Source organism: Odocoileus virginianus, chromosome 3 (genome assembly GCF_023699985.2).
Source record: "Odocoileus virginianus isolate 20LAN1187 ecotype Illinois chromosome 3, Ovbor_1.2, whole genome shotgun sequence".
Classification (NCBI taxonomy): Eukaryota; Metazoa; Chordata; class Mammalia; order Artiodactyla; family Cervidae; genus Odocoileus; species Odocoileus virginianus.
Genome location: NC_069676.1, coordinates 17,441,390 through 17,454,260, shown reverse-complemented (window position 1 = coordinate 17,454,260; position 12,871 = coordinate 17,441,390). Strand labels below are relative to the sequence as shown.

Here is a 12,871-nt window from a genome sequence, read left to right as displayed (position 1 = left end):
GCCCGTCTCTGGAGTGAAGGCCCTCTGCACACACCAGGACACGTGTGAACACTGCGTGAACTGTGCTGCCAGCAGGCTGTGGTCCCAGCTGTCCCTGTTCACCCAAAGCCCCCAGCCCAGACTCCAGAGGGTTCACGGTACACGTGTACTGTGGATGGGCGGCCGCGACACACATTCTAGAGCTCTACTTGGAAGCAAAGCAACAGGGTTTGAGGGAGGAAGATGGGCAGCAAGCCCAGCATGGCTCCTGCCAGCCTGTGGGGCGCCCCACCTCCTCCTGCTGGCTGACCCTCAACACCCTGGGGTGCTTTCTGCCCTGACTCCCAGGATGTCCCACCCACCCCGTCATGGCACATCAAGAGTTGGCCTGTCTTTCAAGATGATGCCAGTACACACCCCAAGAAGTCATGCTTACACTCTGTGTGTAGGAGACCGTGCCCCGTTAAGCTGGGGTGTCTTTATAGTTTGATTTTGGCAATGCCTTTATAGTTTGATTTTGGCAGGAGAAAAGCTGCCCTGCCCTGGGCCCCAAATCTTCCTTCTCTGTTGTCATCTTGAGACACATGTCTGGTGTTGCCACTTCCTGAGCTAGGAGCAGGAAGAATATTCCAATCCCTCGTCACCTGATGATGATGGTCTAGGGGCCAGGGCCTCCTCCTCTCCCCCTCATACCCAGACAGCCTCTGCTCCCCTGGCAGGGCTGAGTCCATAGACAGGCAGTGTCTGGGCTCCTGGACCACTGCAGGGTAGGCAGTGACCCCGAGGCCCCAGTGCCCAGGGCCTCCCAGGGAAACCTGCATGCTGCTCTCCCTTTTCCTTCCCGTGTCCACGTTCAAGGCCAAGGCCCGGGTCGTCTCCTCATGAGTCACTCCTGGTTTCTCCGTACTGGGCGTGCATGTCACAGGACCCTGCGTCACCACACTTGCCCTAGTTCAGCTGCTAAGCCACCGCGCGGGTCTGGGACGCCCTCCCGCCCTGAGCTGATGTGCTCTGACTGTGTCATGCCAGCTGAAGAGGTGGTGGTTTTTTCCCAGGTTGGGCCTGCTTGTTAAAAGGGCAGTAGTCTAGGACTTGCCTGGTGGTCCAGTGGCTAAGACTCCGTGCTCCCAATGCAGGTTTGATCCCTGGTCAGGAAGCTAGATCCCACCTGCAGCAACTAAAGATTCTGCATGCCACAACTAAGACCCCTTGCAGTCAAATAAATAGATAAATAAAATTAAAAAAACAAAAACACAGAAGTCTAGAGGAACTCTGGAACCTCACCTGGGGCACACCCATATGACTGCTCACTGCCACGCTGAGAGCAGAAACGCAGCAGTGGCCTCAGTGTCCGCTGCCAGGGGAGGGACACGTTGTGGTCAACACATAAAGGACCACGGGGAGCTGTCGAAGTGAACTAGAGTCACAGGCTTGGGGTGGACGAAGGGCACCAGCAGTGTGAACGGAAAGAGCAGGACAAAAAAGCTGCCCTGGGACACTGTTCAGGCGGTGTGAACTTGCAAAACAAAGCTGTGGACTTTTTTAGTGGTGAGTTCATCATGGTGACGTATCAGGGAGTGGCCTCCGCACTTAACTATGCCACGCATGTTTACTCAAGCTCTCCTGGGTGCCTGGCTATCAGCTGGTCACTCTTTACCTCTCGCTTGACATCCGAGACAGTTTAGCACCAACTCAAGCGCCTGAAAAGGTACGTGCCCTTTATGGTGCACTAGCGCTGCCTGGCGTGGGGGAGTAGCTGAGCGCACACTGCCTGGACAGCAGTCAGCTCCCCTCCAGGCATGGCTGGGAGCTGAGTGGCCTCCTGGACTCAGACCAGGCAGAAGGCCCTCCACCCTAGTCCCCTGGAACAGCATCCTTATGCCCTGGGTCCCCAACGTATCCCGTTGCCACAACATCCCATGGAGGCCTCCCAAACCCACAGTGCCTCCTACCTACCACCCGCCAAGGCCAAGGGCACAAGGTGCTCTGGGGTGAAGTGGACAGGGCACTTGGCTGCCCTTGAGGCCACTGGCGGGAAAAGCTTGATGATGAGGAACCCAGAGGTGTGTGAAGTAAATGCATCAAGGCTGGGGGCGAAGGAGGAACCTCAGAGAAGCCTCTGGGGCATCACTCACACCGAGCTGTAGAGGGGCAATGGGTGGGGAGCTGCAGCTCCTCCAAGACTCCTGGGGGTGGGGGGGGCGAGATGCTGACCTTGCGGGACAGCAAGACTTCCCCAGCTTAGAGGAAATGCCCCAGGAGAGGAGATAAAAGTAAATCTCAGGCCAGCAGTTAGGGGTAGGGGACACAGAAATCCTTGACCCCGTTCCCTCAGCTGGCCTCTTCTGGACAAAAAGTGGCCTTGACAGGCCAGGGCTGCCCGCAGGACTTCCAACAAATAAGGCTCTGACAACTTGAGGCCACTGAGTTGATGGACACATGCTGGGGTCGGCCAAGGGGCCTCAGAGTGGGGAGGCAGGTGGCAGGGGACGGGGAGGGAGTGGTGCCTGAGAGTTCCCGGTTTCCTTCCCTAAGTCTCTGCTAATTCTTGGGGCCAAGACCCAAAATGACCAGAGAAAAATCATCAGTCGACTGCTCCCGCTTCAGAGGACATGGGACTGGCTTGAGCTGTGCTGGCCAGCGTGGTGTCAGGGAACTAAGCGCACAGTCTGAACAGGGCCACACACTGTCAGGGCTCCTCCGCCCCAGATGCTCGGGAAATCCACCCTCACCCCAGAATTCTCTCTTCTGAGACTTAATTCAAGCCTGCAGGAGTTCCTGGCTCCATATGAAGACTGTAAGGGGCAGGGGAGGGGTGCCAAGAGAAGAAAGAACGCAAGGGACAAGTGAGAAAGTTAGTCCTGACATGATCCCCTTCCATTACCCTTCATTCTGGCTAGGAGAAACTTCCTGGCGGACGCTTGTTTTTAAAAATAAATTATTTTTAGGCTTTTTTTTTTTTTTGGCTGTGTCACATGCCATGTGGGATCTCAGTTCCCCAGCTAGGGATCGAACCCGTGCCCACTGCAGTGGAAGCGCAGTCTTAACCACTGGACTACCAGGTAAAGTCCCCGGTGGGGAACTTATGGTTTCACAATTCTTTTCACAAGAGAGAGCAGACCCCAGTTTCAGAGGTCAGGAATCCAGGAAGAATTGATTACATTGCTTTGTTTCTGCTGTATATGGTGATTCTGTTACTATGATTTATTGTAAGAAATAACATCAAGATCCCTTTTAAAAACAAACTTAAAAAGTGAGTCTATTTGAAGGTCAAATTAACGAATTAATTCAGGTCGCAGGCTAAGAGGTTGGTGCACAGTATTTACTGCAGGCTCAGATGCCAAGGAGATAAGATACAGCAGGCTCCCAGGTCCTCGGGGCAAGGACAGGGAAGGATAGGGAAGGTCAGGGCTGGGCCTCAGGTGCACTGGGCCTAGGAGAGCCTGTTGCGTTGCCTGTACCAGCCAGCCAGTCTGGGACCACCATCTAGAGGGCGGCTGGGTGTGTTGTGACTGGGGATGAAGATCTGGACGGGTGAGGGGCGCCAGGGAGGGAACTCAGGTCCCAGAAGGAGAAGGCCCAGAGGGCACCAACGGGGCCAGGCAGAGGATAGGGAGAAAGCTGGCTGCCTGTGGGAGGGAACAGGAGAAGAGGCAGAAGGCGGCCAAGGGTGGAAGCCACACAAGGAAGGGCTGTACATAGGACCTGGTCAAGTCCAAGAGCCTAGAGAGCAGGCTTCTGAGGCCAGAGAGGTTGGGCCCATGGACCTCCTTTCCCCAGGAAGCTAGGCACCTCCCGTTAAGTTTGGATCTGGCTGTGGGGTCGGAACAACAGAGACTGCCTGTGACAAAATCAAGTGCAGGTTCCTCTGGGCCTGGAGCCCTCAAAGCAGATTCCAAGCAAAGGGGACAACCTCTGAGCTCTAATGACTTATTTTTTAAACCAGTCGGACCTGTTCCTTATTTTTTAAACCAGTGAGACCTGAGGCCTTGCTGGCCACCCTGCCTCACACAGGTACCATCATGGCACCAGACCATCCCACGCCTGCTCTGGGGAGGCGTCCACTGTTCCTGACAACTTGCTCAGTGAGCCATGACCTGTGGGGACCTGGGCCTGTCACCAGCCGCCAGGCAGCCCCCTCCCTCAGGAGCTCATGCCCAATGAGAGGAAAGAGTACTGGGCGTGAGGATGTGCCGATGTGCAGCATGGGGGAGAGAGACCACTGGGCCAGAGGCTGGGAGGGAGAAGTGCTTCCAGAGAGTGCACCCGAGAGGTGGCGAGGATGAGGGCAAACAGGAAGTGGACAGGAGAGCTGGACAAGGGCGGGGAAGGATGGAAGTTACAAGGCCAAGCAGACCTGCTGGACTGGAGTGTGCTGGCCATGCTCTTGGGAGGGTGGGGAAGGTGCTGAATGCCAGGTGGAGCTGACATGGCACCCCGGGTCACCAGGGATGCTTCCCTCAGCAGGCCCCAGCTCTGCCTTCTCTCTCATGCCCAAATGGACACCCCACTTTTGCACTCTCACAACCCACAATTTAGGGCAAATGTCCCTCGGCCCACCAGATATTCACTGAGTTCCTCAATGGCCCCTGGGCGGGCTGTCTCACACTCGGGACAGGGCACGGCACCTCTGGACGACTGTAATACCCAGGTGTGGAGGTCTGAGCCGCCGGGCAGCAGCTCTTCCCAGGGAGGCAGCAACTGATGCTGAGTCAGGTCCTTTGGAGGAAATCACACGTCTGTTTTCCTGCTGTGATTGGGAGTCTCCGCGTGACCCCCTCTCGGGCCCAGTCAGCAGGTTTTTCTAGGAGCTGAGTGGAAAAGGAAGACGAGGCCATCCTCTGGGAGCCTGGGCTTGTGGAGCCTGGGGGACCGCTCAACAGGAAATGAGCAGAATGTACCCAAAGTGCAGCGCTTGGGAGAAATGGCTGTAAATTCAGCCCTGGGGAGGGGGGCAGGGAGAGAAGAGGGGAGGGGAAGGAGGAAGAAGGAGATGAGAAAGGAGAGGGGCAAAGAGCAGAGAGCAAGCAGCTGCTGCTAGTCTGACACATTCCTCCATCCGGCTTTCCAGGGACGGCTTGAGAAAAAGTCCAGAAACATCACCCCTAACGTTTCTCCGGGGAAGGGTTTGGGCACGACTGGCGGGTCAAGATGCCTCCACAGGCCTGTGAGCTCCCAAACCCTCCTGTGGCTGGGAGGCTCCAGTATCAAACCCTCCTTAAACCTCAGAAACCTCCCCCTGCCCCTCCACCAACCTCAGAAACCAGAAACAGAAGACAACTGGGCTTTCCTCCCCCACTGCCCTGGCCAACGGCCTGAGGCCTCTGAAACCCTATGGAGGAAGTTGGCTGCGCACCCCAAATGAAAAACTAGTTTTCCCTAGATTGGGTCAGTCTCAAGATATTGGCAACAAAGAGGAGACGGCGGAGATAGGGGCCAGGGCAGCACTAACTTTGGCCCCCAACCCAGGGTTAAAGGTCATGAGACATGCAAGCCAGAAGCAAATGGCGGGCCCAAAGGGCCCAGTTGCAGCCTGTCAGTTTGTCCTCTAAGGAGAGACACAGAGAGCTGCACAAAGGGGCACTGGAAGGGCAGGCAGAGCACTCAGGGCCCCGAAGGATGCTGCCTCTGGAGGGACGCTGGGTGGACAGGTGGGTGGACGGTACTGTTTTCTGGGTTCAGTTGCTAAGCCTGCGACAGTTCTGGGGTCTCAAAACTGTGATAGCCTCCAATTCTTAAAGTTGAGCAGGGAGATACTGAGAAACCTCTCACCTCACAGGCTGTTATTAAGTGGCACACGGAGTATAATTAAGTATCCTACAGCCTGGCCTCAAAACACACCCAGAGAGGCAGGGCGATCAACTCCCACTGAGTTCTGTGATAAACTGGCCTTTACTACACCCAGGTTTCTGAGTCACAGTGAACTTCAGGCTCCATACACAGCGGTTGTGAGCAGTGGATTCCGAACATGATGAGCCCCTGGTTCTGGCATGTTAATAACGAAGAGATGCAGGATGCTGCCTGATTCTGGGGTGCCTCCCTGATGGCGAACAGTGGGTCCTGCCCAGGAGGTCAGGTTAACCTGGTTTTACAGACAGGCCTGGGAAGTGGTGGAGATGAGAGGCCCCTGCTTCCTTCGGGGAAGGGCAGTTTTGGATTGCTTCTAAGCTCCACAGCCCAGCCTACAACACAGGGCTGGGCACTGCACCCAGCTAGCTTGTGAGGCAGGATGGGATCATCTCCGCCCAGGGTCCTGCAGGGACACTGAGAGGTCAAGGGTCTTCCTACGGATGAGTCAGCGGAATGGTTTCCTGTAAGAGTGGACTTAACCTAGTTACCGCCACATGTGGACAAGGCCATGGCCAAAAGCCCTTCCCATGTCTGCCGTCCCGAGGCAGGTTTTCCGGGGGTGAATGCCTGCAGCTGCTGGGCTCAAGGGCCTGGGCCAGAGACCACTCCCACTCCCGTCCCCACCCCCAGACTTTGCCTGACACCTGTCGCTCGCAGGCTACATATACTTTGATTCATGCTGACACTTAAGGAGTTATAAGTTCCAGACTTTTGTGTCCGAAGATCACCCATGTCTGTTACTCAGCAGGCCAAGTACTTTGCTGGGAAATCAAGAGTGTGATTCCACAAAATGAAGTTTAAAAAATAGGTCGGAGCAGGCAGTATCTGGGAGACCCCTGACATTCCCCCAGCTACTGCTTACTCCTACAAGTTGGGGTCTGGGTCCCCTAGTCCTTCCCCCACCCCCACGTCTCTCCCAGGAAGCTCAATCTTTCCTCCTACACACCAACGCAGGGCCTAGAGAGAATCGAACAAACTTCAAAGTTACGGGATACGGCGGTCATGAGTTCCCCTCCTAGCTTGGATGGAATCAATCTTTTAGTTCAAACTCTCTCCCTCCTTTCAGGCAAAGAAAAAAAACAGAGAAATCAGGCCAGCATTCCAGGCAGCTGCCAGATCTACCCCTAGTTACACTCTCAGATCTCCACACAGCACAGCCACAAGAATGATCAGGAAACCAGTTAGCAGCTTAGGTGGAAATTAATGTCACCCACACACACCACAATGACAAGTGAGCTTCTGAGACTGGAGCTCGCTAGTGGGTTCCTCGACCCACCTCTATTCCCCAGAAAGACTCATAAAGGCATCTCCCCCCAGTTCAGATATGCATAAAGACCAGACAGTATTGACTGGCATTATTACATGGGGAGGCGCGAGAGGGCCCGGGACAGATGCCTACTTCTTTTTCTGCTTTAATCTATGGATTCCTCAATGTTCTCCATCTCAGCCTGTCAGTGACCAGAAGTAAAAAACTCACAAACTTCCCACTCAAGTTCAAATTGATTTTGTTTAAGACCTGAAAGCCTTCACCAGAGAGGAACTGGCGCGGAACTGGCCAGTCTCGTGCCAGCTACTGGAAGCTGGTTTGTCGGAAATTAATGTCACCCACACACACCACAATGACAAGTGAGCTTCTGAGACTGGAGCTCGCTAGTGGGTTCCTCGACCCACCTCTATTCCCCAGAAAGACTCATAAAGGCATCTCCCCCCAGTTCAGATATGCATAAAGACCAGACAGTATTGACTGGCATTATTACATGGGGAGGCGCGAGAGGGCCCGGGACAGATGCCTACTTCTTTTTCTGCTTTAATCTATGGATTCCTCAACGTTCTCCAGCTCAGCCTGTCAGTGACCAGAAGTAAAAACTCACAAACTTCCCACTCAAGTTCAAATCGATTTTGTTTAAGACCTGAAAGCTTTCACCAGAGAGGAACTGGCGCGGAACTGGCCAGTCTCGTGCCAGCTACTGGAAGCTGGTTTGTCACCGATGTCATCGATGAGGTAGACCTGCCAGAAACCAAGCTTCTCTACTCCTGGCTCTCTGTCACGCGTCCACCTTTCTCAATTTAGAGACGACGCTGTTACAAGCCTTTGAAATCAAGAACCTGTTTCAGCAGGGTTTCTCAACGTTGGCGCTCCTGTCATTTGGGCAAGATAACTCTTGGTGGTACAGAAGGCTGTTCCGTGTGTTACAGGGTGTTTAGCAACCATCCCTGGCCGCTACCTACTCAGTGCCACTAGCGTCTGCTACCCAAAGCCTGGCAAAGCCTCTGATGCTGCCCAGTGTCCCTGGGGTGCTGCACGGAGGGGAAGGGGAGAGAGAAGGGTTAGTCACCCCCAAGTGAAGAGGTGCCGATGCAAGCTTGACAAGATGCCAATAGATACTCTGGGATTCTCCTGAGGACTTGGGCAGAGGAGATGTGGTGTCTGGGTGCTGAGTTTTACATACGTGTCTATCTGCATATATCTGGTTATCTCTTGTTTCGAGAATTAGAAAAAGCAGGCAGCTGCCACAAGAATGCCCAGGAGGGATTTCTGTTGTTGTCGTTTGGTTTGGGTAAAATTATCCTCACTTTTCTCAAACTGTAAAACAGGGTTTCCCAACCTCAGCACTGCTGACATCTGGGGCCCACTGCACTGTAATACAATTAATTACCTCCAAGTTTAGACAGCCAAACATGCCTTCAGACATTGCCAATGTCCTCCAGAGAGTGGAACTGGCCCTGGCTGAGAACCACTGTCCTACTGGAAGACAAATGCCCCCCAATCCTTGGTGTAGAAAGGGGAGTATGCTGACCCTTGGGCCAGATAAAGTGAGACTGAGACTGAGACTCACTGAGACCAACGGAGACTGACTGGTTTAAAACATGTTCACGCGGTGAACCTCAATATATATTACGACTTAACCGGAATGTTACCTGGCCCAGATGATCCTATCCTGAGGGCACAGAAAGAGGACGAAGGAGGTGTTTCTTTTTCTTTTCTTTTTTTTTTGAAGGAGGTGTTTCTAAAGTCAAGACAAGAAATACACAGAGAGGTGGACACTTCCAGATCCACAGTGGAGGTCTATGGAAACTATTGCTGAGGGAATGGAATACAGCCAGGGTGATTCTTGAAAACACAATTCAACACGGACTTGGTCACGAGGCCAAGACGGCGGCTCTCAGAGGAGGATGTGGCCATAGTGGCGATTCTTTGGGAGTGGGTCCCAGAATGTCGAGATAATAAACTGATCTGAACCACCAGCTTATGCTGCACTGAGCTTTCCAGGTTTTCAGTGCTCCCCCAAGTGCTACATTCAGGCCTGAATGTAGGCCATTCTTCCTTCCCTGAGAGGATAAGGCTCAAGTGGACACCCTGAGAGGCCCAGCTAGTTCCTCCAGTGCAGTGGGTCTGCTGGGGGCAGGACGGGCTACCGGCATGGGCCCTTGTGCCTGAGAGTGGGGAGGGGAGGGCTTCCAGAGACCCTGGAACAAGGTGGCCCAGGAGTTCTTCCAAGACCTATAGTTCTTACAGGAGGGGCTACATCAGTGTCCAAGATAGTGAGCAGCACTGCAAGGTGCTCTGGTCAAGTGTGCAGTGAGGCGGAGCAGAGGGGGGAGGTAAAGGCTTGCTGGGCCAGGTCACTCATTGCATCCTGCTGGGACACAGGGCTGTACTCTCAGCAACAACCCTAGAATCCATCTAGATTAAGTTTCTCTTCCCCCAGTGTTTAGCCTGGAGTCAAGAGACAGACCCCAAATATCTTTAGCCCTGACTAGGATCATTACTTTCCCCCTCAAGGGGCCAAAGGTCCTGGCTGTGTATCACCGGGGACACACTTCTTTCCCCTCCCACTCAACCTCTCCAAGTCATGGGTTAAAGTCTGGCTTGCCAGCACTGCCTAAAGGATTCCTGTGACCATTGCTCGTTCCTTCCTGGAGTCTATCCTAAGATTCTTACGGGATGGAGGAATCTGGGAACTTTTTGGATCTGAGCCTGTAAACTGAATTTTACATTTGCCTAGTTTTCTGAAGAGTGGATCCACTCAGCTCTCATCAGATTTGTGAAAAACGGGGCCTGGAATTTCCAAAACACCTATTCTGTCCATCACAAGTAGAACACGTAAACGTTCTTGGATTCCACGTTCCACTTCTGGGAACTTAACCTGTAAAGCCAATCCTACCTGTGAGCAAAGATACTCACTATTCATGACAATACTGTTCGTGGCAGAAAACTACTTGAAACAATCTAAACATCCATCAGGAGACAACTAGTTAAAAAAAAATCATGATTGACTTTATGGAACAGACTATCACGTACCCATTAAAAAGATCCAGCAGGAGGCAGAGGAAAAGCAAAAGAGGAAAATGAAATACATGACATCTTATCTCTTCAAAAGAACAAAACAACACAACAGAATTGAGCAGTAGGCTCTAGTGCTGTGGCTCTAGGGGGAGGGGGGAAAGAAGAGGGGGTTCCCCTAAAGACATCTGGCAGCATGGGGAGACATTGGTGGTTGTCACAACTGGGGGAGCTCCTAAATCGACGGGGAGGGGGCCGGGGTGTTGCTCAATGCCCCACAGTGCCCAGGATGGCTGCCAGGACAGAGAAAGACCCGAGGTGGACAATTCTGACTTTAGTGCGATCTCCAAGACACAGTTAATGAAAACCAGCAAGTACATGGTTCTATGTAGACCATGCTACCACTACGTGGGGTTTTTTAAAGAAGAGGCGTACACTTCTCTTTGGTAACTGGGGACAGTCTTGTTTCTGGGGAGAGGGACTGGATGTCTGAGGAACTGAAGTGGGAAATTGACTTTTCACTCAACCCTTTCAATTTTGCACCCAGCCCACTGAGAAGGCTGTTTGTCATCTTTGGGGGAAAAAAAAGAATTGCTCTAGACGCAAAATTTCCCTGCCCCTGGGCTCTCAGTGTCGACAGCCTGGACGGCTTCTTCCTCTTCTCTCTCTCCGCTCCCTCCCTGACCTTTTAGAGGGAAGGACAGGAGGCGAGGGAGCCACGACCGGGAACAACCTCTGGGTGCATCTCTGCTCCTCTTCACCGTCTGCCCACCCTCCTGGAGGAGACTGGAGCCCACATGGCGGACAGAGCTTGGGCGCCCTCGCACGCAGACCCTGTCCCTCCTAGGCTGTACCCACCCTGCGAGGGACGCATGCCAAGATCGCCCCCTCACTACCTCCTGTCCCCTCCGGAGTCAGGGCCAGGCCTGGCATCGCCTGGCCCCCTCCGAGCAGTCTGGGCCCGGGGCTGGCCGCATACAACCCGCCCCCACCCCGCCCCGCCTCGGCCTCCGCTCACCTGGCTCGCCTTGTAAAACTGCTTCTTCAGCCCCGCCACCGACATGCTGCCTTCCACAGTCGGGCCTGCCGCCCGGACCCAGCGAACCGGAGGGACCGCGCAAGCGACAGGTTTCCGGGCGCCACCAACCCCCAGCGCGCCTCAGCGGGCCCCTTCGGCACCGCCTCCGCCGCCCTCAAGCCAGCTCCGCCCGCCCCGGCGCCGCCTCAGACCCTCCCGAGCCCGCGCGGCCAGGATATTACATGGCAACCGCACACTTCCGGTGCCGGCCCCCGCGCGCGCACGCGCGCTCTGGGCCCCGTCTGCGCACACGCGCCCCCTGCCGGCGGGGGAGTGCACGCACATCCCGCCTGCTAACCGAGAGGCCGCCTCGGCCTATGAGTGGACCGGAGCGAGCCTAGAGGGGCTGTAGTGGCTGCAGCGACCCCTGGAGTCCCGGAGGTGGCCCTGACGTCTCGAGAAAAGCGCTTAGTTAGACCTTTCCGCAGAGGCTGGGGAGGCCAAGGGGCAGGTAGAACTCCAGAGGCTGAGTTTACAAATCTTCAGATACCTGCTCGCTAATCTCAGCTATATACAGTTCTTCTATGGTTTTCCATCACCTTCCCTTCCAGTCCCGTGTTCATTCAGTTGCCCAAACCAGACATCAGGTTATGACTTGTACCTCCTTTCTGCTACCCAACTGTCTCTCTGCCCGGATCAGACCATTCCACCAGTCTTCTCTCTGGTGTGCCCAGCTTCAGGTTCTCCCCTCCAGTTCATCCCTTACAAGGCTGCCAGAAAAATGCTTCTATAACATAATTCAGATCACATCATTACCCTGGCCTATTCTAAGGCCAGTAGTATTGGCTTTAGAATACTTCTAAGGCCTTCTTGACATGGCCTACAAAGCTTATAAAATTTGGCCCCCTCACCTTTTCTGATTTCTATAACCCATGCTCCTTGTTACCTATGGGCTTTGCTAACATTATTCCTCTCTTGCTCATTTTCCCCTAATCTTTCCTCCCGTCCCTTGTGCATTAAAGAACTCTATTTGTAATGTCACCTCCTCCAGGAAGGCTTCTCAGATTCATACATGCTTACTGCTATTGATTTTTTTTCATCAGTTGTTTTTTGTTGAATGAATCAAAAGTTAAGAATGAATCAAAGTGAGTAAATGAATCCAAAAAGAAGAACAGGGTTGGGGCCAGTTGCACAGTGGATAACAAGTCTGACTACGAATTGTAAGAAGAAGAACAATAAAGTGACTAGAGCTAAAGTGCTTGCAACTTCAGTGTTGAAATCTCTGACAGAGTTGAGTGATTTTGTGAAGCAGAGGATTGCTGAAAGTTTACAAGTGCGTCTACAGAAGGCACTGGACTAGATCAGATGATTGCTTTAAAATATACATGACCCAACCTCTTTCCCTAAGATCCTGATGGGGCTATTACGAATAGTGTGAAAAACGTCCCATGTGATTTTGATGGATGCCATGAATGGTGATCCACCAGCCTAAATCATTTCAGGTGCCAAAATGTCAGAGAAAGAAAGAAAAATATCCTAAAGGTTCAGACAAGGAAACTGAGACCTTGAGTAAGACATGACTTGCCCAAAGTGATGTCCTATTTTTCCACATTATTTTCAACTAACCCTACTGATGTAATTATCCAATCTACAAGATAAATAGAATTCTGAAATTGGACTAAATTAATTATTTGCTTCTCACTTCTGCTTTGCTTGAGAAAGTAAATTGGTGCTGAAGA

General features: G+C 53.2%; 1 protein-coding gene across 2 annotated transcripts in view; it reads right to left on the bottom strand.

Annotated features, from left to right (window-relative positions):
• SH3GL1 (SH3 domain containing GRB2 like 1, endophilin A2) overlaps positions 1–11,389 on the bottom strand; it is a 31,678-nt gene extending 20,289 nt beyond the window's left edge. For both annotated transcript variants that reach the window (XM_070464951.1, XM_020895299.2), the window contains exon 1: positions 11,133–11,389. In XM_070464951.1, coding sequence (XP_070321052.1) covers positions 11,133–11,177 — 45 coding nt within the window. In that variant the 5' untranslated portion in view covers positions 11,178–11,389. The remainder of the gene's footprint in view (positions 1–11,132) is intronic.
• Between the last annotated feature and the right edge of the window lie 1,482 nt (positions 11,390–12,871).